Genomic DNA, 24,477 nt, shown 5'->3' with positions numbered 1-24,477 from the left:
AAGGTGCCCAGCATGGCCAGAACCATGGGGATGCCCTGGTGAGGTAGGTTCCTAGTGCTGTGGGCTGGCACCAGAGCTGCTAAGGCTGAGCCCAGAATTTCAAGACTGGCTTGGCAAGCAAAGGGCAGGTTGTGGCACGTCAGATGTGTGAAGGTCTGCAGGTGCTCTTTCAAGGGATGTAGGCTAAATATTTGGTGGAAGGCAAAGACTGATGAGGTCCAGTTACCTTCCTTAAGATTTGACAGTTTCTTTCGAGTGAATTATTTAGTATATGGTTATTTTTTTCCCATAAGTAATGCCATCTGCTTGTGTAGACAGCGTAATGCTGAAAGCATATTCTTAAATTATTTTAAATGTTGCTCCTCTTAAGGTGCATCCCAGCCAGAGGGACTAGGGGTATCTATTGCTTTGCAGTCGTGGCTGCAGCTTGCTTTGAAAAGCTGAGGGGGTGGAGTTCAAAGAATTAATTCAAGTACTTTTACTGTGGAATCCACTGTTCAAAGAAGCCCCCTATCAGCTTTGTGCTGTAAATACACTCACTGGAGGTATGTTAGGCAGCAGAAATTTGTGGAATCAGTTTTTAACAGGCATTTTGAGTCAAGCACCGAGTAAGAGAAGAAAAAGCTCTACATACAGGTACCAGTGAGGGAGAACAACAATCTCAGAGTGTAGGACAGGGCTCCTGGTGGTGTTTATATCACGTATCTGGCCTGCAGCAAAAATGCCATTTCCTTATACAAACAGCACCAGGGCAAGCACTTAGTGAGCCTACATGATGGTAATACAAATTAGGGAAAGAACTAACAAGGCTTCATAAAGCTCCACAGGCCTCCAAAAGATGAAATGTGTGATACTTCTGAGTACCTGGCTTTAAGATTAATGTTATTTGTTGTTTTGAAAACACAGTGGTGCATTTCCCTCAGGGGTAGCTGTTTCCATCAGAATGCATGGCAGTTTGCATGGGAAGCCTTGGCAAAAAGCTCAGAGAGCTGGAGGGAAACACAGGCAAAGTGGTAGTGCTGGAAGGGCTAGTGGCTGTATCTGTGTACCTAGAACATGACAGAGACGAGCTGTTCCCGGTGTTTGTACTATGCTCTGTCTCCTAAGCAGACTGGATTTCTGCTTTGCCCAGGCTAAACAAGAAACTTAAGCAGACCAAAAGCTGCCTGTGGCAGCCTAGCCTGCTCTATTTATGGTCCTTCCCCCTCTTGCTGAAGACTGGCACCTTGCCTCTGCAGCCTGAAGAACTAAATAAAATCATCACGCATCAGAGGTGAAATGCACAGGGCCAAATCCTCTCTGACCCAGCTCCAAGGCACACTCTGGAAAACCCCTGTCTCTCCTAGCATCAGGGAATGGAATGTGCTACTGAGTTTGGTGGCTGAGCAACTGCATTTAACAAGTATATCTGCTTGGCAGCTGCTGCTTGTTTCCTGTGCAAGCCGTCCCTGTATGCTCATGGAAGAGATGAATCTCTTCAAGGGCACGACTGCAGCCAGGGGGTAGGTATGTGTTACAGGGTTGTTTGGATGGGATTTTTCACCAGGTGTGAATCCCCAGCTATTACAAATCAGTTTGGTGTTCTTTCAAATCAATATAGTTACTTTGACTTTCACCACCCCTACAGGTCCTTGGTGGCTACAGCTCTCCCAAGATTTCTGTGCAGGCAGCCAGTATTTGGCATATAGTATACATGGAGTATAGTTTACATTGCCAAAAGAATTACAAATATTTACAGCTTGTCCATGACTGAACTTTAAGCAAAGCAAGGTAAGTTATAATCTGTATGGGAAACCACAGTACAGTGTGCTATCGAGGTGGGGGAAACATCACCTGTTACTGTCTCTGATTTTCCAAAATTTAGCTGTGGTATAGAAAGTATTCAAAACCAAAACATGTAACAAGAGTTGTGACAGAAGACTGGACTGAGGTAAAAATTAAGCACCATGCCAGCATTTTAGAATTTACCGGATGAAGTTAGAACAGCTCAGCTGTGAACTATATCAGTTTGTAACTATGTATTGCTTGTGCTGTGCAAGCTAGAAACTCTTAACTGAATTTCAGGGCAGAGCTGAAGCAGGGAATAAATGGCAAACCTGTGAGGTGTGCAACTTGTACTAATGTCTGGAAGCGCCCGTGTCCTCACTTCTTCACAACCACCTGATGCTGTCGGGGACTGATGCACAGAAAGATGACAGGGCACTGTATGGAAATAAAGACTGTCCTCCAGAGAAAATTTCAGACACAGCAGTTACAGCATGCCAGTAGAATTCAGCTCACTTTCCTTAAATTATTGCCATGAAATATATTCAATAGCAAATAGAGATTGTTTGGCTAAGCTGGCTGATTAAGAATCTACTAACTTGTGGCCTGGATATTCATCACTGTAATAAAGTTGTCTAACTGTAAAGTTGGTATCGACAAACTGCCAGGAAATATGTTGATTAACAATGTTTTGGAGTGGGTTTTTTTCCCAGTTATCAAGTCCACATATTCTTGCTCCTGATGCTGTGACTGCTGTATTTTCAGTAGGAGGCACTCGGAACAGAACAACTCTCTGCTCGTTAAAGAATCTCCAGTTCACAGTCCCTATGTCTGGAGTGTACCTAGAGCCTCTGTGCGCATCAGGTATTCTATAGTCGCAAACAGAGCAAGTGCAAGGCCCAGTACTTTGGGCAAAGGCAGCTGCTAACTCAGGCAGGAGCCCGAGGGCTCAGTCCTTTTGTGTGCAGTGCAAAGCAGGGCTGTGGGACTGCCTGCAGCAGCACAGGCTCAGCACAAAGGCCAGACAGGATTTCTCTGGAACTCGGCCACAGCTACTTGGTGACTTGGTGATGTGGCCATACAAGGTTGTTACTCCTTGCTGGCCTTTTTGGGAGAACCTGCTTCTCACCACACAGCCCTTGCAGTGGCTCAAGTGTTGTCCACAGAGGACAGTGGCTTTTTCCTCCCACTCTCTTCATCTCTTGTTTACTGTTTAAGATTTCTGAGACAGTCAATCTTCTTATGAATTTCCAGTGTGCAGCACTGTGGTGCTCAGGTTTCTAAGCAGCGCTGCAGCAACAATGAAAAATAACAGTACAAGGTATGCACAGCTAATTAAATCCGTTCAGTTGCCCCCATGTTAAAGCTTTAATTTTCTGAGTCATCAATCTTCCTGCAGAGGTGACAGAACCTCTCCTTCATGTTTCTTTCTGGCCTAGTTCAAGCAAGCAGTGCTTTGCGGCCTGTCCAGCAGATGTGGGGGCAGACCCTTCCCACTGCCTCGCAGAACTGTGCAGTGGCACAGGCCTGTGCCATCATCATATCTGGCAGTGTTTTCCTGACATTCACATTCCCTTCCTCCCACATCCTGCTGTCACAGAGTGTATGAGAAACATAAGCCATACTGGGTTAGACTAAAGAGCATTCCAGTCCTGTATCCTGCCTTCTCTGGGGCCATGTGCAGATAAATAAATATTTTTTTAAAAAACCCTTTAAAATGACAACTTCAATTTGGGTCCTAAGTTTAACTTATTCCTACAGTTATCCCAGGCTTCCTGCTAAAATGGAGTATGAAATATATGGTTCTATTAAATTATGCACAGAAGCTAACAAGTGAGAATGGTGGAATACTAATGCATTTAGAAATACTAATGCATTTAGAAATAAATATCAATTTCTAATACAATTTACTTCTACAATCTTAGTGAGAGAGAGCACTTTATAAAACTGCAGCTTTACATACTAATTGGAAGAAACACGATCCTAGAACAGTATCAGAATAAATACATATGGTAGATTGCTTTCAGTTTATTTCTAGTTTCAGTATATAAGTGTATAGAGCCTAATAGATATAGCTACATTCAGCAAATAAAGCTTTGTATGTAAAGTAACCAGATATGGTACCCAGCATTTTACCACATCCTGTCATTTAATCTAGTTGGCATGAACACAAGCTCTTTTGATCTGTACTAACTATCTTTATCTCGGCGTAGATCTCATCCTCCCTATCTGTTATGTTTAACAAAGGCTTTAATCAGAGGGCTTAAGCAAGTCTTATTGAATTATATTATTTCTCCTCCCTAAAACCAAGCTACGTCAAGCTCAGATTCCTTTTCATGTACTTTTACATCTGTATTTTGAGTAGAAATGTTATGTTTTCAAAAGGGAAAAGAGCCTGTGGTTAGTAGGTTTAAAGTCATTCTAATTTAATTAGCATGCAGAAAAAAAAAAAAGAAGAGACATTTCCAGAGCATTTCATCTGGAAGGTGAGTCTAAGTTCACAAAAGGCTGCCAGAAACGCTGTCCTCAAGTCCAGCAAACTGTATCACAACATGGGAATTTTTTTGGAGGTTTTTTTAGTTCCAGAAGATGTGAGATGTGTGGGTTGGCCTCAAAACTCTTTTCCTCTTTTTACACTATGTAGTGTCTGGCACACAAACCTGGCAGTCACATATCTTGGGCTCTCTTCCTGGACTCACCATCCGCCTTGCTGTAAATCACTGCAAACTGTCTATCCCCACCCTGCAGCCCCACTCCCTGCATGTATCTGGTCTCTGTAGAATACAGGCAGACACATAAGTTACCATAAATACACCACTGCGCTAGGCAGCTGCCTCTGACTGTCCCTTTGCCAGTATCTGTCTTCTGATATGCCAGAGGAAATGTCAGGTACTTGCCCATCTTCCACGGTGTGGCAAGCGCAGGTAGGCAGGTACTGGGAGCAGAGGGATGTGCATGGTTCAGTTCATTCCTGCTACACCCTCTTCTGGTAACCTGCTGGTCTGCCCACACATCAGATTGCAGATTCATTAGATTGCACAGCAAAGAAACAGGCCTCACAATCACAAAATGCCCAGAGTGGCTGAGGCCCTTCAGACACAACTGAGCAACACACACTAACATCTCTGAAGCTGTCTGATCTCTCTGACCTGGCATTTTGAAAGGTGGGGTCTCACACTATGGTTTTTAATGCCTTGGCTGGCCATTACTTGACTTTAAATGTGCTAGATAAGGAACTGCTGTGAAATGGTCTGCTGCTCAGGCTACCCAGGTGCAGACTAACTCACACCTGAAACAGTTTAGAATGTGTTGTTGCACAAGTTTAGACAAACTCATTTTAAACCCAAGCTACAGACTAGCTAGAGGTAACACCGAATTTCTAAGTTTAGTTTTAGTGCAGCATAGCTGTATTCTCATTGGTTTAGTCTCTTTTAAATCTGCACAGGTTTAGCATTTTCAGCATGGGTGCTGAATCTCTGGAGGTTCCATAGAAACTGACAGAGTAAAGGGAATGTGTTTGGATGCACTGACTGCCCAGTAGTTGCTAGAAAGGGTTTATGGTGGACACCTGATAAAAATGCCTCCTTAAAAAGGTTGAATTATTTAAGTATCTCTGAAGTATCTCTGCTGCTCTCATTAGGGCTCACATTAAAAGGCAAAAAAAAAAAAAAAAGCATTTAGTGTCAGGAAAAACCTGGACTTGCAGATGAAACAGTCTGCTTATTTTCCCCCTTAGGATGACTGTCAATACCTGTTACAGCCACCTTTTGCTTTTGGCCTGATACTGGTGTCTGTATTTATATCCTGCTGATGATTTATTAACCCTTTTGTTACAAGTAGCTTCTAGCATCCTCCTTTACCTTCACACCAGATTCACAGCAGAAGGATCCAGGCTATTTTTTAGTTTGTCTTCTATATGAGCATTTTTCAGTGGCATCGTTTCTGGCAGTCGGAGTTGGCACAGCTGGTCTGTATGTCAGGCTGAGGTGCTCTGCATGACCCAGGCTGTAAGCACAGTATCTCCAGGGAGGTCAAGACAGTAAGATTTGGTCTCCCCATCTGCTCTGCAAAGTCCACTGACTCAGCAGGAGTCAATATAGAGCGTGTACAAGGAACAGGATATTTCATAGTAAATGAGTAATTATGTGAAAGATGCCTGTCACTTTGGCTGCTTTGGGGAGAATATTCAGGATTGTTTTCTGTTGGCTTGGGAATGACTGAGAAAAATCAATAACCATTCATAGGCCTCTCACATGAAATGGCTTCCATTAAGGACCAGATGGCAGCATAGCTTTTCTTGGATAGATGTTTGTATAGATATACACATATAAGATCACAATATATTTTCAGAGTGGCACCAGCAAAAAGCAATTGAATTGTATGAGTTGTATCTCAATCAGATTTTGGCTGGGATAAATAGAAATGCTTAACTTCTCACTCCCTGCTCTTGAAAACCAGACAAGCAACACAGACATTTCAAGCACAAAATGAATGCTTATAAACCTAGTAATCCTCTGAGTGAACCGCCTGAAGAAATTCCAACACCCGTGCCATTCAGTATAGGAACTTCAGATAACCAAACATAAGTATACATCTGCAGTAGTTTGGAGCCAGTAGCAAATCTGTAACCAATATAAACCACTAGAAGGAGACAAAGAGCCACACTGTATGGTAGCCGGAAATACTGACTCCAACCTGTACTGCATTTCTGCTAATCGTGGGGTTACAGCCTTCTACAAACAGAGCTGGCTGAATCTGAACATTGATCAGCGTGTGTTGCATTTTCCTTTGATCCTGTAATTGAAACAAAATATTTGATTTATGAAATAAGACTGGAAGAAACTTGCTACATAACGTCTGGTAAATCAATTAGCCTATCACTCAGCTTCTCAGCTTGTTTCCCAAGCTGTGGCATGTGAATACTGAGGTAAGAATGAACTAAACGTGTCAAGTGTACAAAGTGTGATCTATGAGTGCAGCTCTTGCTGTTTATCTGCTGCTCTTCAGACTGTGGCATTTGTGATTTTTTTTTAATAAAATCTCTCCTTAATTCCATTTTACCTTTAGTGAATAATTCTGTAGTTGTGCTAGTGTAAATCAACAAGGTAACATAACTAAGATCGTGGGGCTTTGAAAATAAGAAATGGTTATGAAAATTGAGTGAAACGTATCATTACACAAAAATATTAGTAGACAGGAGGGATGCCATTCCTTACCCCAGAGGTTACCCTAATGATATGTGTGCCCCACATACAGCAGAAAGGCTCTTAAAGAATTGCTGTTTGCTGCTTTCCTAAGTACTCTGTTATTAAAAAAAGGTATTGCGTTTGCAGCTATTCCTGGTAGAAAGTGAAAACCTAAACCTCTAAATCTCCTGGAGGAAAAGGAGATGACAAGATGTAAACAAGGAACTACTCCATTTGAAGATCTTTAGATATGCTTCCAACTCGGAGCAGGAAGACTGACTCTCATTTGCAGTTCACACTGATTTAATTAGAACAGACATAGCATTTAGATGTAAATCAGCGTATTAAAAGGAAGCTCAGTTGTGCAGTATTTACAATTGCACTGAAGGCACAGGGAAATACACCCAGGATAGGTGAGACCCCAAACTTCCAGTCCTGTTCCCCCTATGAATACGTTCTTCCACCTTCCCTAGCCTTGGCTGTCCTTCTTCAGACTGGACCCGTTTTCCTCCAGAGACCTGGACACTGAGTACGCAGGTTCACCACATTCCCTCCAGGCCTTGATCAGCCACATACACATAACCTACAGCAGCCCCACGTCAAGCACGCTGAAGGATTCCAGAGATCCCACCTTAATCTGCCCAGGAGGGTACCTGCTGCAGACTTGCATTACAGGAAGCTTCACATGGGAGTGTGAGCAGAAAGGAGACGAAGCCAGTCTCTGGGGAGTGACGACAATACTTTTGGTGTGATACCGACTTTTATTTTACTATTATATTGGCACACAGAACGCGGACCTTCTCTCTGGGAGCCACAGGTGCGCTTGCAGAGTCTTCCCGTCAGCGAGCTCCAGCAGCGGCGGGGCATTACCCTGCTGCGCTTCCAGCCCCGGTTTGCTGCAACCTGGAGGCGAACCCGGGTGGAAGGGACACCGTCCCGCCCCAGGGTGCGGAGACGTGCAGCCCGCCCGGGGCTGCTGCCCTAACGCCGTGACACCTGCGGGTAAGCGAGGGGGCTGCGGCAGCAAGGGGCCGGGCTCTAGAACCAGCCCGCGCCTCCCTTTCCCCCGGGAGTGCCTGGGGACGACCGAGTGCACGCCAGCGCCCGCGGCCGAAGCGGCCTGGCGGCTCAAGCGCCTGTTCGCCGCCCTGAGCGAGAGGCCCCGACCTTTTTCATCACCGTTATCCCGGACACCGGCTCTCCGCCCGCACGCAGAGACCATCCGCGGCATGGGGGGGGGGTGGGGGGGGGCGGGGGCGTGCAGGCCTAGGAGAAGCCGTTACCGCCCAGGACCCTGTCACAGAGCGGAAACCAGGCGTGTGGTAATAACCGGCGCCCAACGGCCCTGGTACCAACGTCACTGCTGCGCGCCGGACGAGGCCCCACCCTCTCATCGCTCTCCCCCTCCCCACGCGCGGCGCGGGGCCGAGGCCGCCTGCCCGGAGGTAAGAGGGGGTGTCCCACCGCTCCCCTTTCCTCGCCCCGCACCAGCCCCCGCCCCCGCGATGGGCCTGCCCGCTCCCTCCTCCCTTCCCCCCGTTTCCTCGCCGCTGGGTGGTGCGGCTCGGGGCCGGGGTGGCGGCGGCGGGCCCGGGTAGGGAAGAGCTGCTGCTGGGGTGGGGGTTGGAAACGCGCTCGGATCTCTTCGGCGGGGCTGGAGGGTCAGTGGAGCGGAGGGGTGGTGTGAGGGGGGCTTCTGGGGCGCTGGAAAGGGGGAGGCGCGTTGTCGGGAATCAGGGCTTCGGGCGGCCCCCTGGGTTTCCAGTCTGCCGAGGAGAGGTACGGAGGTGAGGTTGGCACAGATGTGTCGTGCTGGAAGCAGCGGTCCCGTGTGGGCCTGCGAGGGGCCTTCAGGCTCCGTTGGGGAATCATGTGCCCGAACGCGTTTGGGAAGCTGGGCCATGCGCTGGAATCCCGCTGTGCCGCGGCTGCGAAGGGTCTGAAAGGCGCTTCTTCCCTTTCACGGAGAGGTGTGAGAACGGGACACTCGGGTTGTAAGCTATTGGGAAAGTCTGGGTCTGCAGCCGTGCCTGTGTTACCTGGTGTGACTGTGATCCAGGAGCCTGTGTGTGGCCCAAGAGTTACACCCGACTGCGAGGGGAGCTGTAAGCCACTGTTGAACTGGCCGGGTTGTGCTGCTGTTACTGCCCCCAGTGCACCGTCGCTCCTCCGTGATTTCCCAGAACTGAGGGTCGAGTTGTGTGTGGTGGCGATTCTGTTAGTGAGCGTAAATGTGTTTTCATGCAGCACTTGGTTAGCTGCCCATGAGAAAGGAAATCTGGAGTGTAGACTTTTCAGCTGGAGCCATGCTGTGAGGATGGCTGTACCTGGGCAGGCTGTACTGTGGGCAGTAAAGGGTTATGCCTTGGAAAGAGTTGGTGAAATAGGATTGCAACTGAAAGAGCCTTGAGAGGTTGGTAACTGATGTAAGTGAGTGTCCGTTTCAAAGAGACCATACAGTTTGCTTGTGCAGGCCATGGCTAAAATAATTATGTGGCACCTTTTTTCCCTTGGCAGAGGGACAGGTGAACTTAAAATTAAAAAGACCAGAGGGACTTAAAATTACTAAGCTTAAGTACTTCATAATAAAATAGATCTGGTCACAGTTGTTTCACATTGCTGCGAAGGCACAGGTGTCCCTTAAGGCTTTGTCACAGTGATGAAGCCGCAAGCTTAGTTACTGCGAGCAACTCGAACCTGCAAATTAAACTTCAGGTTATGCTAATTAAAGGCCTTGGTTTTGAGACAAAAATGGAAACACTCGACTGTAAAATAAATCATAATTTAAAGGTATGTGGCACACTTCTCGGTTTAAAAACTGTAAAAGAATGTTTTCAGTCTAAAATACTTGGATCTTGTGGCAGCATGACCCTTGCTGAAGAAATCAGACAGCACAACACACAGGGCTATACCCCAGGACATGGGAAACGTGGAAATGATTGTTAGAATTCTTAGGCTTCCTATGAGAAGTGTGGTGGAGAAATCCTGCAAGCCTTTCCAATAAGCATGTTTCTCTTTGAAGTAGATTTTTAGAATCAGTTCTTCATGTGTGAACTGCCAGCATGCACACACTTGTGCAGAGAGTGTGCATTTGTTTATTTTAGTGGCAGCAGCAGTTTGCCATTCCATATACATTGTGGAATGTGTATGGAATGGCAAACTGAGAAAAACATTTCCTTTAAATAACTAAACAGCTCATGGGAATGGGACAGGTCACTGCGTCTCCAGGTAGATGTTGCTGAACCAGAGCTGAAAAAGGCAGCGCAAAAAGGAGGAAAAAGAAGGGTGACTGGTTGAGGCATAACGATGAGCGTGAAGCCTGATAAGTTAGAGATGATGCCAGAGGAATGTGGTAGCAGACTATGAAAAGTTTTGAGGCTGCAGATTTTATCACCTTTGTCTGGGCTCTGTGCTCGCTGTAACTCTGCTTTTCTCCGTTCCTTGCTGTGAGGCCTTCTGCTGAGCCTCAGGACACACACTACCACATTTACTTACCTCTTCAGGCAATGTTCCCCACATGTGCTGTTCTGTATAAGCTCCATTTCTTCTGTGCTGGGAAATTGCTCACATTCATTCTTCTTCTGGCTTCCTCTGTTCTCTGGGTTCTTGCTCTCCCTTCCATGTCAGGCTGTGGTTGCTGCCGTGCCCTTTCTTCCTCTGCCAGGCCAGCGTGCATCCTACAGTGGTTTATTTAATCTGTTTCAATCCCTGTGAAAACTCCATGTCCCCAAATTACTTTTCCTTATTACTCATTTCTGTGACTTTGCATATCCTTTTTCTTTGCTGATAGTCATCAGTCTCCTTTTGGTCAGGTTATCAGCTCTTAAACTCTGTTTAGGGGAGGGGTAGGAAAGGTTTTCCTCCTGCATCAGTAAAATGCATCCCACAGTTGGTGTGTTACAGCCAACCAAAACATGAGTTATAAGCTTAAGGTAGCTGAAAGAGTTGTTGTTAGCACAGTCAATAATGAACAGCCAAAAATAGATTGGGGTCTCTGTTCTAAACAGCACAGAAAGGTACCGCATAAAGTGCAAATACAGGAAATTGGTAACAGGAGGTACTTCTTCATACATCATGGAACTAGTGTCTAGAGGAAACAAAGCAGGTCAGCAGTTTAAAAGGATTAAAAAAACTCCTTTTCTTTAATTCTGGATATTCATGGTGCTGATACCAGTGAGGAGTGGCAGCATATTTTAGAAGGGGTAGTAAACTCTATGTTTTAGAGAATGTAGGGGCTATAGACTGGTGGCAGGTTATTTCTTGTTCACTGCAAATTTGGTAGGACAAAAGTATTCAGTATTGATTGCTGTTGTGACCAAAACCCCACTGGAACAGAGGCATACTGAGTTTCACCCACTCTGATGATGTGTAAATTGTTTTATGCAAGGAGATGGTGTTTTGTTGAACAGTTAAGTTTTTGCTAGGTTCAATGTAACCAAGAGTATGTATTTTAAGAACCAGTTTAGATGTACAAATTTAACATCACAGCAAAGCCCCAGTCTTGAACTGAGCTGTGGTAGCATAGTCTGAGTGTGAGAGCTTTTTTGAAAACCTTTCAGTGGGAAGTGTTCTGAACATACCTGAAAAAAAGCTGGCTTTATTGTTGCACTTAAAGGCGGGTGTAGTGGCAGGTTGGAGCTGAACAAGAGCCAGGGTGTGTTGGATTAGTTCAGAAGAAGAAACCACTGTGTCATCCAAGATGTGGAACCTAAGACAGCTGGTTACAGAGAATAAAAATGTTTTAAGAATCAGGCAGGTTGTGTTGAAGGCTTCTGTGAGAGCTGGTTTCTGCAGATGTGGAGGGGGTTGTGGTGAATATGGGCTCTTTAAGCCAAGATGAGAGAGTTGTTTTCTAGTGCAATACCCCCATGGGCTGGAGTGTGAGCGAGCTGCAAAAATACTGTTTCCTCCTTCTAAATTTTAGCCTTTCAAGATAGATCAGAATAAATCTTGCAAATCCTCTAGAGGCTGAAGAGGCTTTGTCTCAGTGGTACCAGCAAGAGCCTGATGGTTGTGAGCTGTTTTGTAGGGGGGGTTCTGTGCACACTGGGATGCTGACTTTGAAGGCAGGGCTAAAAATGGTTGCTCGCCAGTTGCCTGTTTGTAATATAGTGGGAATTGTGGATTGGGTAACTGCTGTGGCTTGAGGTGGGATATTTTTAAGGGGATCAAGATAAGCCTGTTGGTGCATACTTGGCATTTCCTGGTAGGCTTAATTACTTTTGCAATGGAAATCTTTCTTGCAAACAAGATTGTGAGTTGGCGTTGCAAGAGCGCTCTAATTGTACTAGATGTGCTCTCCGGCTGCCCTGAGCTGGCTTGAAAGGTATTAGTAGCAAAACAGATCTGTGGACACAGTGGTGACTAGCAGGCAACCAGTTATTTATTGTGAGCAATAATGCTGAGGAGTCTCTGTCACAGATTAGAGCCTGTTGTACTTAGGGCTTTGCAAACATGGAATAAAGTGGATTTCTCTGCCCAAAAGAGGTTTGTGATCAGAGAACCTAGTCATGGTCTCTGGTAGCTTTAAGAAGCTCGTTCCTTGCTGCTCTGCTATCCTACAGCCACAGCAGTGAAGTACAGTTTTAAAGCAGAAGTGCCATCTATGCTGTGTGTGCACATCAGCTAGAGTTCACTGTGGGTTGTGAGTCAAAACTCACCAGAGGGAAGACAGTGTCAGTTTTCAGGAGCTGAGAGGTGGTTTGTCGTACTGATTGTTGCCATTGCATTTGTTTTTAGAGTGTTCGTACACGTCCTGACCAAAAGGTTTTGAGTTTGTTGGGGTTTTTAAAATATATATAATATGAAAATATCCATGAAAAGGAGGGAAGTGTAACATGATTTTTGTTAGATGAGTCACCTGAAGAATTACAATGAGGTGTTGAGTTGCAGTATTAAGAATGAAGGCTACTAAATCACTTTCATGTTTTTTGCATGTTACAGAATATTTCTAAGACACCATTTTTATCTTGAACTTGGCAGTTTTAATTCCAGTTGAAATCCTTGAGCATGCCACTAACACTGAGCATTTTTTAATTCTTTTGGAATTTCCTGTTGTCACGTTGACATATGTGTGTAGCTTCTATTACTTTCATCATGCATCTTCAGCAAAATCTCTCACAGAGGTACCCAGGGCCTAATTACAGGTTATATCTTTCAGTATGACATACAGAATTGTGCTGTGGGGGTTGGCAGGAAGGAAGGTTTAGTTTTGTTTTTTAAGCCAGCTAGCAATTACTTTCTAAGCCTTGTGTTAAAACACCAGATATATTCAAAGATTATTCATAAAACACCTGCAAATTGTCTGTGGTTTCCCCTTTTCTTACCTTTGTATGCCAGTTGTGGTTGTGCTTTTTGTGAAAGGTGTCTGCAGCGTTCTTCTCTTTATTCTCCTGAAATGATTTTGATAGTTGTTTTGTGCAGAAACATCTGTATTTTGTTTGGGTTTATTTAAATTTCCTTAATACAGCATTAAACTCAGTTGGATCTTAGGTAAACTGTCAGACTAGCACTATGGCAAACTGCTCCCGATTGTCACCCATTTAGCCTTTTTTTTATACAGTCTGCAGATGATGACATGTTTTCTTTAGCTTTCTCCTTTTTCACATGTGTGTCTTTTCTGTGGTTCATAATGTCAGATGCTTTCCTCCCTTCTCCTTTGCAGGTTGAGTGTATTACTCGCTCTGATTTTTACTACAAAGATGTAGTCATGCTTCTGAATAGCTTATTCAGACATTTAATAATGTAACATTTTCAGAAATGTCAGAATATTCAGAAGTTTTCCGCCTGTGGAAACTAATTTTACGGGACAAAATTTTGAATCAGTCTTAAATGCAGTGAGTAAGTTTTCTGCTGTAAGTGGTTTACTTTTGTGATTTGAAGTCCTTTTCTTCCTCAGATATATTTTTCTTTTATGCTGTTTTCCCAAAACCTACACAGCAGTTCTTGAGCTCAGGGTTAAAAGGGAAAGTTGTGTCTGGTGGATTGATGTTATGAAGTCATACCACATTTTTCATCGCTATTTGTTTGCCACAGTGTCCATAGCCAAAGTAGGCCTTTTATCTTATATTTTATGTTTGTGAGTTGTGAACTTTCCTTTGCATTCCCAGAATCAAAGATCTTATCAAGTACTATCATCATGCACACAACCAGTTATGTGTTCTGCATCAGAAGTATTATTACTTGATGATGAAAATGCTGCCTTATTGTTATTTCCTTTAGTCTTTCCCATTATTCCCATGCTTATCCAACAAGTATTTTCATAATTTCTCTTATATTAATATTTGTACTGTCCTTAATGGCTTTTTTTACATGGAATCTCTGTGCCAAATAAAAATCAGCTTCAAGATGGGAATTAAATTTCTCCTTGAGGAAAATTCCATTTGTGGTTTAATAACTGAAACATAACTATGGAGGGCAGTATAGCCTTTAGGCGTATTTAGGGAGTCACTGATGTGGTCTTAGTTTCTCCCATCCTTGGCTTTGTCATTCTGCAGGTGTGACTGTGCAGTCTATGTGTTGATTTTGGCAGAAATAATTTTGTAGCGTTTCCAGGTCTATATGTTTTCTAGTGAAGTCTTAAGTTTGTTCTTGTTGATTTAATCTTATCAAAACTATTTTGGGCTGTTGACTGCTGCCTTATTGTTGGCATGTGCCGACACTGTCACATATCCTGCTTAGAGATTAGTAATGCTGGAAGAACAGTTGAGTAAAGAGACATCCCTGTGCAGAAGGAGGAGGAACTTGCTGGTTCTTGTTGAACAGAAAACATGAGCCCAACAAATCTTTCCTCCCTCCCTGGGCAGAAGCAGCAAATTTTAATCAATGGAGGGTACTGTACGTGGGCTGATGTACAGCCTAGTTCCATTGAAGGCTGATGTGGTGTTTTCCCTTTCCTTGCTGACAGCGTCAAATAAATAATTAAGTTTGCCCTTGTATCATGAAGTATTTCAGGTTCATGAGACAGCACTGTAGAGAAATGTATTTTGGGCTATAACTGTTATCTTTCCTTCTATCTTCTAGCTGGGGATATTGGAAAGAATATCATATGCTCTAGTGTCTGTTTATCCTTGCAAGCACGGTAAAATAGCTCGAGGTAGTTTTGATTGATAACACATTCCTGCTACAGGAGTTTGCTGTGGTTTCCCCCCGGCCCTGCAGTTGCTGGTGCTGGATGCTCTGATAAAGGGAGAGAGAGAAGTTGGAATCTATCACTATGTTCACACATGTCCATCCAATTAAGACCATAGCAGATTAAGTATTGTAGTGGTGGTTAGCTCTGTAGATGATGGTTGGATTGGATTACAACTCTCCTGTAAGTGTAAATGTGTACTGACACACTACCTTCTGACCGGGCTGAGCTGTGTTTAATGGCTGGGAAAATCTAGATTCTTCTGGAGCTTCGAGTATTTTTTGTGCTGTATTGTAGAACTAAAAGTTAACAACAGATATTGTTTCTTGATTCATTTAGTCAGTATAAGAAGGCTGATTATAATGCAGGTGACCAGAACAGGACGAAAGACAAACAGCACTATTGTGAATGGCAGGAATAATTCTATGGGTGATTTGCCTTTCTGCGGGCAGCATCTTCACATCCAGCTCAGCTTTCTTGGTTAGGTCTGCTGCAGCTGACTGAAACAGTATTTACACATGTGAGTTATGTGCTGGGGTAGGGAGGGGACCTTCAACATATCATGACATTGTGATTCTGCATTCAATCTGAGAAACAGCCCTGACTAGGATGAAAACTCATGCAGCTGAGTAGGATTTTAATTCTGAACTATGTGAACCACATCAGTGAAACTGGGCTCGTTAACTGGCTGATAATACTTCTGGAATAATGCTCCCGCTGTTAAAAACTAGAGTAGCAGACAAGCTTGAATAGCTCCACACTGTTTTAACTCCCAATCTTCCTCATGTTTGACTTCCAGGACGCAGTATAAAAAAACCCAAACCACTCTCACACATACCATGCTCTTGCTAGGAAAAGGGAGAGATCAAATCTCTATCTAAAACAAACACTAGTAATATAACAGCTGTTTACTCTTTGTGTTGTGTGGTTTGATGTTCATAGTTGAAGTGTTCAAAGTGCAGTTTCTCCAGCTGATGTTCCCACCCTCTGTACTCAACAGCTGGATAGTGGGTTTATCATGCTGCTTCCGAGTAGGAAGGACTGCAGTGATCCAGGTGTTCCCACTGTTCTGGATGAAACTCAACAATTGGGCCAGAAAATTATTTATTTCTTCCTCTTCTTTCCTTATAATGTTAAAAAAAAGTTGCTCAATCAGTAGAAGTGGTAGAAAGTAACATAGCTTTAAGTAATATTAATTCCCCAGGAGAATATGTGATTTATGGTTTGAGAGGAATTAAAGATATCAATTGTAAGCCAGCAGCCAGCTGGCTTAGTGGTAGCCTGCCATGTCACCATGAATGCTGGAATAAAGAAAGGAGTGCCTTGGGATTTTTCACATCTTGGTTTATCTCATAGTTGCTGTGCATAGATGCGCCTACAAGATTTCCAAAGTATTCTGAAATCCCAAAATCATCTCAGCTTTGTTACCGGTGGAGTTATATTGCAGATTATAATACCCCATAGAGAATTCAGAAAACTGGATACAGGGTTCACAAGAAGAATATCTTGGACCAACTCTTAAATTCAGCAATGGAAGATGTAACTGACCCTGACATAACTGGTGCTATATAGCCGCTTTAAAGCTGAAGTAATGTCTGTTTTTAAGACAGGCTGAAGCCATAACCCTAGGGTTTTTTTGAGGGTGGTTATTTTTTTTTGTGGGTTTTTTCTTTTTTTTTAGTGTCCTGACTCTTGCTTGGTGTAGCTTTTTATATACTGTGATTTATAGAGCACTTCTTTTAAACAAGCAAATAATTTCTTTCTATCACAGACCATAAAAGCTAAATACCGGTTTGGGACCGGTAAAGAATAGGTACTACAGTCATGTCATTTGTAATGCTCCTTCATGCCATTTTGCACAGCAGTTAGGAGAGATCCCTGAAATTATAGGACCTTTAACTGTGTCACTATTGACATTACATGCTAGAACTCTTCAGAAGTAGGCATTTCTTGTAATGTTTAATGAATGCTAATGTTTTGCGTTGTAAAGTTCCGTCTTTTGATTCTGTAGAGGCTTAGTTTTGTTTCCTCTTTCCAGATGGAAATGTCAGAAGATGGTATTAATAGAGAAGAATACCCCACTGAAATTCATGATTATCTTACAGCATTTGAAAAATCTCTTGATTCTGTAGATGAGATGCTAAAGACAATGATGTCAGTTTCCAGGAGTGAGCTTCTCCAAAAGGTAAATAACCTCCCTTTTGAAAACCTTTTTGTTATTAATACAAGAATACCTGGGAACCTGAATGGTAATAAAAGGGTCTGTTAGGCTAGCTGCTGCACAGAGAAATTATAAATGTGACACTCTATACCCTTGATATCTCGTATTTGAAATTCTTCATTTGTAAGATATCCAGATGGTTTTGCAAACAAAACAATGAAACATATGCTCTTCCAAGTTGAAAAGTGATGATCTTACCAGTGAGTCATTTAGGTAGAGAACATCCTGGCTTATTCCTGACCTTCCCTAAAGTGCACCAGGATTGTTCTTTTATAACCGAGGTCGTTCACTTTTTGTCTGAGGCCTTTTCACAGCAAACTTAATGGAATTTGGTATACCCAGAAGGATGTGAAGGTAGGTTGACAACAGGAAGAACTGATCTGATACTAGAAGTCTAGACTTGCAGAACCTAGTGCTTGAAAAAACTGTGCGGGTCTCCTCTAGCTGTGTTATAAACCCAAGTCTGTAAAATGGGTTTGTTTTTTTATCAGGGCATAGCGACAGAGCAAGGTACTGCCTGAAGACTTCATACAAGCCTCTTTATCTTTTAACATTTAAAGCCTAACATATAATTTCTTCCTTTAGGGCAAGAAAAAGCCAGCACATGAGGGAATTTCTTTATCCTCTGAGAATTCCTAACACAAATAAATTACAAGGAAAACAGTCTTGACAACACTGATCTTTTGACAGTATCCATGTTAGAACTAGTGAGCAGTACAATGATGTTATCAGAGTTTCTGGAAATCTTATAGGACTGAAATAATAAATTGACTTTGACAGTTGCGGGGGAAAAAAAACCCAACTTCATTACCTTTATTCTTCCGTTGCTTTACAGCCTTAAGTATTCCAGCATGCGTTGGATACAGTCTGCCATGTGCAGTGTTCACGTTCATTGGTTGTTTGTAGCATACTATATTCACGTTGAAGCTTCTGCGATTATAAGACTTTTTTCCTCTTTTTCTTTCTTTTTTTTTCTCATTCCATAACAACAACTATTTTGAATTAAGTTTCTTTGGGAAAATAGGAAATTATTTCCTGACTATGAGAACAGTAGTCTAAGAGTTGTGTGTCAGGACTTTTTTGTGCTTTTGGCTGTATGAGTATCACAGATGGAGAAATAGGAGGGATGCACTTCACTGTTAAGAGAGAGGAAACAAATGTTTATTGATATAAAACAAAGGGTGTAATGGTGTTTGATAATAAACACGACAGTGATTAAGGTTTGATGGCAAGGTAATCTAGATTATTTAATGCATAGAGAGCAGAGTCGGATGAAGCTGTCAGGGGTACCCTCCCACTGAGTCACGAGGTTCAGTGAGGACTCCCTTGCCTTCTAAACTTCTCAGAGGAACCTAGGTGCTGCTGAATCCAGTCTTAGTCTCTGACTTGGTCAGTGGTTTATGTCTAAAGGATTATATATGCACAATCAATCCTTTATACTTCTTAGCTAAGGTCACAAAGTTTAGGGCACTTATTCCCAATTCACTTGCCGAGGATCTGTTGCAGCAAGGATTCTCTCAACCTGGAGGAGTAACGTTGAGAGGCGATTCTTTCAAGGGGAGATCCTGACATACACCCTGCAGTCATTTCAGGGGAGCTCAAAGGGCTCTTGAGCTGCTCACTATTTTTGGAGTTAGGTGATAGGCTAATAGTCGTATTTACATACCACCCGCAGGTGCCAGTGGATGCTGAGCAGTGCTCTGTCCAGGTGGGCACGTTAGCATAGATAGCCCCTGGCTATTGTGTTGTCTGTCTTCCCGAAATAACCATGAGGTGGGTGCAGACATCACAACCATCACCAATGGTTATCAATTAATCCAGATCTATGGGGAGAATTCAGGCAAAGGTGGGGGCAGCAAGGGAAGCATGCCAGCACAATGGGACAGCAGCATTTCACATCACACTGGGAAGATGACATGAACACTTGCAGGTGAGAAGAATGGTCCTGTACTGGCATAGAAGTAGGCATAGATGTGGTCTCAGCGAACTCACAGTGCAAAAATGTACTTGTTCAGTGTGTATTTTTTTATGAACACAGTCACAATTATAAAATCTGCACAGCTTTTAGTAATATGCATATCTCGTTTTAAAATGTGCAAATCTGGTGGTTGTTTTCGTTCTAGTTTGAGCCTCTTGAGCAAGCAAAGCTGGATTTGGTTTCGCTGTACACGTTAAATTCAGTGTTCTGGGGTAAGTATGTAATAAGAAGAAAAAGTGGCTTTTATGATTACTGCTTGAACACCTTCTAGACAGCTGCAAGCATTAAATAATATTTCCCAGCCAAATAATTAGAAATTTGCAATTGTTCTAAGAACCCAAATTATTGCCATCCGTAGGATAAATAATGTTGAAACTCTAAATCAAAAATTGCTACTTACAAAAACTGAGTTTGTTTTATGTATGAGGATTTTTTGTTTCTTCATGGCAACCTTTTCTGTCCTTTTTTCAGGACGGAAAGTTTAACTGTGTGAGATTTTGTTACGTTTTAATATTTGATTGTAATAGCTTGTCAGGTACTTCATACAGTTAACTGCAGTTTTTATTAATGGTTTTATGTAGAAACTACCGTTTTCCTGTGTGACTGATTGATTGGGTCCTCAGGCATCACAGCCTTAAGTTTAAAAGAACCAAACGGTTTTTTTCTTTTCTTCTTTTTTTTTTCTTGTAGTGTACTTGGCTGTTCAGGGAATCAATCCAAAGGAGCATCCAGTGAAAAAAGAACTGGTAAGATTCTTACACTGCATAGAATCATTGAATGGTCTGAGTTGGAAGGGTCCCTAAGGATCACAGAGTTCCAACCCCCCTGCCACAGGCAGGGCCACCAACCTCCAGGCCTGGATCTAGACAGGGCTGCCCAGGGCCCCATCCAACCTGGCCTTGAACACCTCCAGGGACGGGGCAGACACCACCTCTCTGGACAACTTGTTCCAGCACCTCACCACTCTGTGAAGAACTTGCCAGTAGTATCTAATCTAAACCTTCCCTCCTTTAGCTTTGCTGAAGATGCACTAAAGCATCTTACTTGCCCAGGACAGTGAACTCATGTAGAAGTAAAGAAAAAAAAAAAAGTTTATATCTATGTTTTAAAATTGCTATGTTGCCATAATAGCACACATATGGTACATGGTGTTATAGAACTGTTCATATGCCCTGCTGGGTTCTCTAAATTAAGTAAGTTGTATTTTTAGTTCCAAATGGTACTGTTAAAGCAAAGTTGTAGAGTCTGCTGAAACTAGAAAAGATGATGAATGGTGTCATCTTATCTTTCCTTTTCTTTTTTCCACCTTTGTTTGAGAATTGGAGTCTGAACAGAGCAGCTTTTCACTTGTATCTGTTAAATGGAAAAATGTTACATGTCTGATAATAATTTATAACTTCCAGTATGGCTTTTTTTTTTTCTTATAAATACTTGGAATCATGTTAATCTCTGAGGCTGCCTTTTCTTACTTTTGCATGACTCTAAAAGTATAGTGTGGTTGATTTACTAGCGAAGACGGGAAAGAGCCCCCCTCCCCCTTCCAAGTCCTCCATTAATTCATTTTCTCAGCAGTAAAGAATCCAGTTCAGCAACAAAGCTAAAAGCTTTTTTGGCACCAGCTGTATGTGTATTGTCCAGTAATTCTGCATTAGTGACATATTTACAACCTATAATAAATCTTTTAGGTTTGTCTTTATATTCCATTTAGATGCATGACTACAGTATAGAAGGCCGGTTATCTTGAAAATTCTGCTGACCTAAAAAAATCAAATCATATAGCTTGAAGAAAAAATAGGAATCAAAACTTGCAGCTACCCATTTTAATTCTTGTTTAAATGAAAATATTAAATCTGGGCAATTGTAAAATACTTAGCTTAAATGTAATCCTTACACAATCAGCAGAAGGGGAGATAGGACTGAAAAAATGTGGAAAGCTAGCCTACATAACAAGAATACTTCTATTTTTAATTTTGTGGGGTTTTCAGTAGTCTAGACTGTATCATATTTAAAGTGAATCAGTTAATATTTCATGAGTTTTCAGTCAGATTCTCATTCCTTCAATATTCTGTAGTGTCTGAATATTGTGTTATTTATTTTTTAGTATTGCTAAAGTTTTATCTCTTCTGTTGTGGACATTTTATGCTGGTATTTTACTTCACAATTGCCAGTCATTTTAACTCTGAAGAATGGGTGAATTATCATAGGCTGGATTCTTAGCCAGTTCTCTGTTCCAAGTATCAAGGTGAATGAATGCACATTCCTTTCTCCCAAGAGCATCGTGATGTTTGTATTCATGTGGAAGGGGAATAAAAAAGACTTTCTGTCACTATTGTTTTCAGAACCATTCTCCGTGTGTAGATACAGGGAATACATGGGGATTCAAACTGTATTAATAAAACTCACATTCAGGCCATCAGAGTTCTTTTGTCACGCTGACATTTGTCAGCTCCTTTTTCCCGTGTTGATGTGTGTAGGGTTGCCATCTGCTCTCATTAGCCATCTCAGTCGCCAAAGAAATATTACAGTCTATCATGATTGCAGACCCTGTAAAACTCCTCATTAAAAAGCGATGTTTCTGATAGGAAAGAGTGGCCAACTTTTTGACATGAGTTTCTTATAATGGTCACAGAAGAATTGAAAATCAGTTCTGTGGTGCAGGTCTCATAACTCTTGTTCCAGATTCCAAAAGCTGTCAGTGGCTTTGTGAGAAATGTGTGGGTTACATAATATTGACATCTACTTAGTTAGGAATATCCATAAACGTTTTGTTAATCCACATTTATCATTTGTGTATCAGGTAGAGAGATATGTGTGAGTGTGTGTGTATGTATATAACTGTATTGCAGTAACACCTAAAAGCCCTTGAGCTGAAGTCCATATTAGGCTAAATACGTAGACGTGAAATCTATCAACCAAACTTTTATGTATTTTACAGAATTACTCTATGTATCCTAACTATTCAGTGAAGAGAAGCAGGTACTTAACAGAGGGTTGATTTCCATCCTAGAATGGTTTAGTTACCCTCCTTAAGTAATTTTCTTTATTGACCGCAGAAGGAGATGAGGATGCGTAGGCAGGTAAATGAGATTTGTTAAACTGGGAAGATGTACTTAGGTGGGGCTCAATACAAGCCATTCTTTGTTCAGAATGTGTGTACACACCAAATGGCTATGGTAGCTTAACATGACAAGAAGGTATCCCCTTGCTTTATGGAATGGCAGTGGAAAAGCTTTTCTGTGTTATGGTCATAAAAGGAATTTTTGGTACAGCTGGAAATTCATCAGGCTGCCTTAAGTGAGTTCACTGATAAGCCCCCTTGACCATTTCAGGATCTTAACCACATGACTTTTCTGTAGTTGTATGTGCAATGCTGGTAAAATCTTTGATTTTGTGTAAGATGCTTTTTGGCTTTACTCTGGTTTGCTCAAGTTGCTGGGTTTTTTGGGGTGGGGTTTTTTTGGGTTTTTTTTGTAGTCAGTATGTCAAATATCTAAATGTTATTTTGCCATTTATTATCCTTATATAGCCAAACTCCAAACTGAGTTCAGTCCTTTGTTTTTGAAATTGCTTGCAAAAGCAGTTATTGACACAGAGTCTTCGTTTGCATGTTCCTCTTCCTGAAGTAAATATTAGTATGGTAGATGCCCATGATGGAAAATCTGCTAAAGCAGAAGCCTCAGGTTTGCAAAGAGCCTGGTGTATATATATTTACATGATGCTGTTTATCTGGGTGTTACAATTACAGAAATGTAGTGTGGAGGGCTTCTACTCATTGACTTTATTTTAGCCTCAGTCTTGGGAGAATGGTGTGAAATATGCTTCTTTTTTTTTTTTTTTCCCTAGGAGAGAATAAGAACATACATGAACAAGGTCAAAGAAATAGCAGACAAGAAAAAGGCAGCCAAACTTGATAAAGGAGCTGCTTCTAGATTTGTAAGAAATGCACTCTGGGAACAAAATGATGAAAATGAACGTACCTCCAAAACTCCTGCTAAAGGAAAAAAGAGAAAGATGGACTAAAGCTTTGTTTTCCTCCTGTAACTTAGAGAAACACAGGACTTGTGTTGAAATTTGTTTTGCATACTGCATGTATCTTGCAGAAGTGCTGTATAGCAACTTTTTATGCAACACTTTTTTAATGTCCTTAATCTCCTGAATATTAAAAAGTCTAAACCAATGCTCTCCAGTCTGTGGTCTTTATGCAAGAGCCATGTTTACTTTCTCATTGCATCATTGTGTGAAATGCTGTATTTTTACAGTTTTGTAAGGTTTATTCACTGTGTTAAACCGTTTCCTTTTCAGCTTCTGAACTTGAACATATGCCACATTCCCTTACTTGTGTTGCCTCCGATAAAACGGAGCTTCAAGGGCCAGAAGAAAAGAGCCTGAACTGCACTCAAAGCCACTGTGTCTAGTCAATGGAAAAAGAAGATATCCCCAAAGGGAAATTTGTAGAGCCTGAGAACAAGAGCAGGCTGGGAACAGCTATTAGGAAACAGCACATGCAGGAACTTGACTGGAATTTTGTCTGCTGTGCTCATCCCTTATTGCTAACGCTGTGAGAGAAATGTGTTTGGAGGTGGTAGGAGTATGGTCATCTGTTGCAATTTCTTAAATCTTCATCCACTAAAGCATTATCTGGTATAATAAACCTACTGCCTTGTCATGCAAATATTCTATTTGTTTCCCTAAAAATGTGAAGCTTAGTAATTTAGGGTAGGCGGTGTGTTAATTTCCTCAGAAGAACCTCGCTAGTTCCTTTTTCAATACACTGTGAAGCAAAAAACTCAACTGTCAGCCCCAAGCCTACCTACCTATGAAAGAAAGAGAAAGGATTTGTTGACCAAAATGCTCTTTGGGTAGCAGCTTACAGAGCTGGTTGGGAAACAAGTGTTAATGTGAAAGACTGATATGAGCGAATGAATCTGGTTGTATGTTTAGTACTGCAAGCTGAATACTGGATTTAGTGTGTCATACACTAAATGCCAAAATGAAGGTTCTCATCATTGGGTATCTAAAAATATGTGAAAGTAAAAGTTCAACACATTGTAAAGTTTATTAAACTCAAATAACTGTTGCATGTCTTTAGGAACGTTTTCAGTGACTGGTGTGAAAATAGATGTTTTTGTTTATCATAAACTCTTTGAATATGCAATTCCTTCAATCCAGCTAACGAGACCTTGTATATATGTTTACA

At 42.0% G+C, this 24,477-nt stretch overlaps 1 protein-coding gene across 1 annotated transcript; it reads left to right on the top strand.

The window, feature by feature from the left end:
* The first annotated feature begins 8,324 nt into the window (after positions 1-8,324).
* Positions 8,325-23,451, top strand: C1D (C1D nuclear receptor corepressor). The gene is made up of 5 exons (XM_084262119.1): positions 8,325-8,395; positions 17,120-17,266; positions 19,426-19,492; positions 19,971-20,026; positions 23,124-23,451. Exons 2-5 carry the CDS (start codon positions 17,120-17,122, stop codon positions 23,298-23,300), a joined length of 447 nt encoding a protein of 148 aa, XP_084118245.1. The 5' UTR covers positions 8,325-8,395; the 3' UTR covers positions 23,301-23,451.
* Positions 23,452-24,477: the final 1,026 nt, after the last annotated feature.

Source organism: Gallinula chloropus, assembly GCF_964237585.1.
Source record: "Gallinula chloropus genome assembly, chromosome: 3".
In the NCBI taxonomy this organism is placed as follows: Eukaryota; Metazoa; Chordata; class Aves; order Gruiformes; family Rallidae; genus Gallinula; species Gallinula chloropus.
This window is presented reverse-complemented; position numbering and strand designations above follow the sequence as displayed.